The sequence below is a fragment of the Coturnix japonica genome, chromosome 27 (assembly GCF_054131305.1).
Source record: "Coturnix japonica strain WE chromosome 27, WE-NBRP24, whole genome shotgun sequence".
Classification (NCBI taxonomy): Eukaryota; Metazoa; Chordata; class Aves; order Galliformes; family Phasianidae; genus Coturnix; species Coturnix japonica.
Window position 1 is genome coordinate 6,810,225 of NC_140689.1, and position 6,528 is coordinate 6,816,752.

At 47.5% G+C, this 6,528-nt stretch overlaps 1 protein-coding gene across 1 annotated transcript; it reads left to right on the forward strand.

Moving 5' to 3' along the window:
• Positions 1-5,358: 5,358 nt before the first annotated feature.
• Positions 5,359-6,324, forward strand: LOC146756436 (olfactory receptor 14J1-like). Its single transcript, XM_085524555.1, has one exon. It carries the CDS (start codon positions 5,359-5,361, stop codon positions 6,322-6,324), a length of 966 nt encoding a protein of 321 aa, XP_085380681.1.
• The last annotated feature ends 204 nt before the right edge of the window (positions 6,325-6,528 follow it).

The window sequence follows — 6,528 nt, forward strand, 5'->3', positions numbered from 1 at the left end:
AGTTGATGTAATCCTTGAGGATTTCAGTGGAAATTTTGACAGTGTTTCTCACAACAACCTTCTGGACAGAATGTTCTGCATATGGTTAGACAGAAACACAACGTGGTGGGTGAGCAGTTGGCCAGTAGGTCAGTCCCAATGGATTATAGTCAGTGGGTTCCATCAGGCTGGTAGATGGTCACTGTCGGGGTCCCCAGGGTTCCATTTTGGGGCCACTTTCCTTTCATGTTTATGCAGATGACTTGAATGCAGGACTAGAAGACGTTCTGAGCAAGTTTGCTGATGAGACCAGATGAGGAGGTGCTGTTGCCTCCACTGAGGGTGGAGAGGACTTGCAGAGAGATGTGGACAAGTCAGAGAAGTGGGTACCAGTTGGTACTAAGCACCAAGTGCATAAAGTATAACAAGAACAAGTGCCTGACTGTGCACCTGGGTAGGGGCAACGCTGGACATACACACTGACTGGATATGGGACACTGGAGAGGATTCTGACTGGAAAGGGTTGGGGTGCTGGTCAGCATCACACTGAATGTGAGTCAGCAGTGTGCCAAGGCAGCCAGGAAAGACAACAGTCCCCTGGAGTGCATGAAGCAACTTATTGCCAGCTGGGTGAGGGAAAGGATCATCCCTCTCTGCTCTGCATTGCTACTGCCTTACTAGCAGCACTAGGTGCACTTCTGGGCACCGCAGAACATAAAGGACATCAAACTCTGGGAGAATGTGCAAAGGAGGGCACTGGAACTGAGAGATCTGAAGTTCAGAGTTTTACAGGGATTGACTGCTTGTTCAGACTGGGCCCTTCTCACATCCCACATCCTGCGATGAAACATAGGTCTCATATGGGACATGAACCTCACAGCGTCCTTGCACCCCATGCAGAGCCTGGGATCTTCTGTCCCCATGTCTATCATTTAACATCATACAAAATTCCAACCCATTGCCCCAGGAAATGCCCGGAGCCAACATGAGATACAGGATCTCTCTACCACTGGTCTTGTAATCAGGGCTTGACCTGTCTGCTTCGTAAGGCAAAGGAGAGGTTTCTTAGCATGCCAGTGCCTTTGCCTGTCTTTAGTCATGGCTTCCAGTTATCTTCTCTAACAAGTCCCTTGGGAAGCTTGCTTGTTAATGTTCCTCAGTGGGCCCATTAATACTCCAAGAAACTTCACTGTTACTTCTGACTTTGTCTTGTTGAGCACTTTGTGCAAACTTCTCTCTGCACTGGAGGTTGATCGACTCAGCATCAAATGCGCCCTGGGGCAATTATAACCTAAAGAATCTCCTGTGTTTTATGCCATCTTGTTATCTTCTTCAGGTTATCAGAACTTGTTCAGCAAAAAGGAGGGATATCTGCAGAGAGCTTAAAGAGAAAGAATCCATTATAAATTTATTGTCTCTTTATTTATAGCTGGGTTTAAAGCAGCACTGTGCAACTGATACCAATCCAGGTTGTCCCAATGAGTTCTGTACTGTTACTGTGTTGACAAAGGTCCTTCTCAACCTCCCTACCCAATTTCTGCTCACAATGGACCTATGGGACTTGCATCACTTTTCTTCACATCACTCTTCTCCTCTGCATTCATCCACTCAGTGTTAAAACTGCTTTGCACCAACTCCCACTGGCTTTCCTCAGAGAACCAGCTACACATGGAAAAGGAAAGATTTCTCTTTTTTATCTGGCCAGCAAATGGAAAGAAAGGTGATGCAATTGAATGAACAGTAAAACACAGTGATCAACTGCATGCCATGTTCAAGCTGCATCTATTGAAGTTTGTCTTTCATATGGAATACTTTTAAAAGAAATGATTTATACTGAGGTAGGATAGGATAGATTGAATCACAGTGAAGGAGTTGACAACAGAGGCCATCAGACTCTGGTAGATAGAGCAAATTCCAGTAATCTCCCTGGGATAGATCAGCCAGGTAGTTGAGAGGTATCAATTAAAATTGAACAGGACTTGTGAGTATTTCACACATTGAGACGAGTTAACATATTCTCACTGATTTCTATTTTTGTCTCCAACTCTATTTTACACTTTTACTGACATTAATGAACATCTTTCAGACTTCGTGCCTTAATAAAAAAGAGACAGTGATTGAGAAAAAGAAAAATTATAAGAAGAAAAAGAAAAAGAATAGATAGGAAGGGATAGATCAAATCACAGTGAAGGAGTTGACAACACATTCCATCAGACTTTGGGGAGATGGAACAAATTCCAGTAATCCCCCTAAAAGTCAGAAATCAGACAGATAATTGGGAGGTATCTGACTGAAAAAAGAGCAAGGGATGGAGAAATCTGGAGGGCAGTGGGAGTAGTGTGTGCCCAAATGGCCTGCTGAAAACATGCCCTTAACCATGGCCATTTCTTTAGGAGAGCTGAAAAAACTTGGAGGATGAGACACATCAAATAGGCAGCAGGGAAGAGTAGTGCTGGGCACCGGGCTATAGTCACAGGGCATTGGCACTGGCACTGCTGTCTGTGTCTCTGAATCTGAAGGCATTTGTGTCCAGCGAACACAGTTCTGGAAAACATTGCAGTTTCAGTAAAAGAAAAAAAAAGACATCAAATCACCTCAAAGATTCATATATACAACTTAAAATGGAACAAGACTCATGAGAATTTCTCATGTTGAGAAGGGTTAACACATTTTCATTGATTTCCATCTTTGTCTTCAATTATTTGTTTCAGTTTTATTGACATTTATGATCAACTATTAAGCTTACAGCCTCAAAATAAATAAATAAATTAAAAGAGATACATTTGCATCTTGCACATGGCCTGATGCCCCTTTGACCTTCACAGTTCCCACAAGTCCTTCCATGACAGAAAGTATGAGATCCAGCAGAGCACCTCTCCTCTTTGGTTCCTCCATGGCTTGGTCAAGAAGCTGCCATCTGTGCTCTCCAGGGATCTGCTGGATGGCACATGCCCTGCTGTGCTGTCCCTGCCACAGATAATGGAGTGACAAAGGCCACCAAATGGGACAAGGGACAGACAACATCAGATTCCAGTCTGTCTGCAGAGGGCACCTTCCATTGACTCTCCCTGATCAGGAAGACAGGAAAAGACACTGATGGTCTCCTCTGTTGGCCATTTCCATTAGCTCTGACCTGTCTGCTCTTCCATCCCCAGACAGAGCTCAGTTCACTCTCACAGAGGGCATTCACCCTTCTTTGTCTCCTCGCCCATCCATCCTAAAGACTCTGTATCCCCCTTGTGCTACAGTGCAGTTGTGGAAGCCATTAAACTGTGTCCCCATGGTCCAAACAGGAGCTCAGGCCTGCAGCTCTATCAAGATTTCTAGCTTACTGTTTGTTGGTGTTTCCACTAGTGCAATACCACAGAAGTAAACATCCTAATTGGAAAGCATCACTGTACATAGCCTGACTGGATAGCTCATCTATGGTATCAGTGTGCAGAAGGTGGCACACAAACATTAGACCGATCGTGGGTCTTGGAGGTGACGTAGCAGCACGGACACACCATGGTCATGGCTTTGCTGAAGGCCCTGTGCTGCTCTTGTAGCTGCATGTGAATTCACCAGACAGCCAGTGCTATCCCCTCTCTGGCCCTCAGCTGATGCCCAGGAAGGAGGTGTCTATCTCAGGGATTTCCCACATGGTTTACAAGCTCTGGCACACATCAGGAGCAGCCCAGGCACCTTGGGCATCACCCAGTGTCTGTGTGTGAGCAGCTGCCTCCCAGCTGAAGGGCCGAGGACTCAGAGCAGGAGCTCACATGCAGGCAACTCCTTGTGCACTTCTGAACTGAACCAGAGGAATCCCAGCTCCTGTGGGTGTGTAGGGAGCTGAATCCCATTTCAGCTCCAGGATTTCTGTCAAGGGATGAGACTCCTGCACTGCCTCAGCTGGATCACTGCCCTGCACAGGGAAAGTTCAAACCTTCCCGTCCTTGTCTGGGTGCCCTTTTTGCTTCATCAAATGAAGTCTGGTAGTACTCGCTATATGTTTCCAGTCACTCACTGACCACTGGACATGTGGTGGTTAATTGAGCGAATTTCAAAGCACAGTCATGATGCTGTTGTCTTTCAGGAGCTGTTGGCCATGAAGACCCAGGGACGTGTCAGGGGAGACGAGTGGGAAGGATAAAAATGACATAATCTGCTGCTTGCTTGTCCTGGCACCTGGGACACAGGGAGCTCATAAAAGTGGGAAGAGATGTAGAGAGACAGCTGTGCCCAGGAGCAGCTCTTGTGCACAGCACAGCCTGCAGGTGACAGAAGGAGAGGAGAGAAATTGGAGAGAGCTTGCAGGATGTGTGTGGTGTGAGGCGGGCTGTGAGCTCTCTGCAGGAGCATTGCTCACAGACCATGACAGGGTAAGTTTCAATGCAGACCATGAGCTGCTTTTCATAGAGGGTCAACTTAATTTGGGATATCCCATAGCAGATCTGGATGCAGGCACTGCATGTTTCTATACTGTGGAAAAAGCCTTCTGCTCAAGCTGAGGGCTTCCATACTGCAGTATGAAATCACAGCCCTGAGGGCTGCATGTCCCAGCACGGCTGCAGGCTGTGCAGCCGGGGCTGCAGGCGGGTGCCCAGGGCTGTCCTGCAGAGCAGGGTCCCTGCTGTGCCCCAGGGGCTGTGTGCCGGGTATGGGACTCTGCCGCCTGCCAGGCTCAGCACTCAGCCTGCCCGGGGAGCTGCCCAGGGCGCTGCGGGGAGACGGGTGGGGGGAAGGAGCCCCCGGCAGGGCTTGTGCTGCCACAGCTGCTGCCTGGGGCAGGGGATCACAGCTCCACTGCACAACAGTATGTTTCTGAGGGTACTTTGCAAGAGCAGAGCCAATGCAGCGGGTTTCAATTTCCTGTTCTGGGGGAATGCAGAAAGGATTGGAGGCAGAAATGTAAAAGGGGCTGTCACAGCTCTGAGAATTTTTCTTCAATCAATTGCTTGTTTTGAGAACAGTCACACATGATGTGCTCTCAGTATCACATTTCCTGAAGGATGGAACCAATTGAAAATATCCCTATTTTCAGTAGACATGAATAATTAACCTGCAAGCAGGCCGCTTTTTAGAATTTACACAGAATGGCACAGAGGCTGTTTTGGGGCTCTAAGAGCAGTTGGGTTAAAGATATGAGACATGAAGCACATGAAAATATCCAGGGAGAAGGAATAAGAAAATAAGAGGAAGGTTAGAGCTCCATATACAGCTTCTGCTTAAGAAATGCTGAACAACATGAAATTAAATGCAAGTAATGGTGCTAAATGTACACTGTTGTAGGAGAATGAAAACATTTCATATTATAGCAGGAGGAGTGTCTCTGAGAATGGTCTGGGCTTGTCATTATCTTCTGCACTCTGAGCAGGACTCCAAGCCCAACAACAGCAGATGCCCAACAGCAGCTCCATCAGCGAGTTCCTCCTGCTGCCGTTGGCAGACACGCGGCAGCTGCAGCTCCTGCACTTCTGGCTCTTCCTGGGCATCTACCTGGCTGCCCTCCTGGGCAACGGCCTCATCAGCACAGCCGTAGCCTGCGACCGCCGCCTGCACACCCCCATGTACTTCTTCCTCCTCAACCTGGCCCTCCTCGATCTGGGCTGCATCTCCACCACTCTCCCCAAAGCCGTGGCCAACGCCCTCTGGGACACCAGGGCCATCTCCTACACAGGATGTGCTGCACAGCTCTTTTTCTTTTCCTTCTTAATGTCAGCAGAGTATTCCCTTCTCACCATCATGTCTTATGACCGCTACGTTGCCATCTGCAAGCCCCTGCACTACGGGACCTTGATGGACAGCAGAGCTTGTGCCACTATGGCAGCAGCTGCCTGGGGCACTGGGGTTCTCTATTCCCTGCTGCACACTGCCAGTACGTTTTCACTGCCTCTCTGCCAAGGCAATGTTGTGAACCAGTTTTTCTGTGAAATCCCCCAGATCCTCAAGCTCTCCTGCTCAGAATCAAATCTCAGGGAAGTTGTGTTTCTCATTTTTAGTGTCATTTTAGCCTCTGGGTGCTTTGTTTTCATAGTTGTGTCCTATGTGCAGATCTTCCTTGCTGTGCTGAGGATGCCCTCTGAGCAGGGACGGCACAAAACCTTCTCCACGTGCCTCCCTCACCTGGCCGTGGTTTCCCTGTTTCTCAGCACTGGCTTTTTTGCCTACCTGAAGCCCCCATCCATTTCCTTCCCATCCATGGACCTGATGGTGGCACTTCTGTACTCAGTCGTGCCTCCAGCAGTAAACCCCCTCATCTACAGCATGAGGAACCACGAAGTCAAGAATGCTATGAGGGAAGTGATAACCAGATGTGTTTTAAAGGCAGTGAATTGCTCGTCTATTGGAATTCATGACATATAATGCAGCTTTTTAATGTTGCAAACTCTTTGTTTTGTTTTCTTTTAATCGGTTTTTATAAGTGTAATGTATTAAATATTATTCCTTTTTTTTAAAATACTGTAATGCTCTTTACTAAAATGTCATTATTCAAATCAATTCCTCTTCAGCTTGTAACTTCTTAGTGTAGCCCAGATGCACTGTACATAATGAACCAGGCTCTCCATG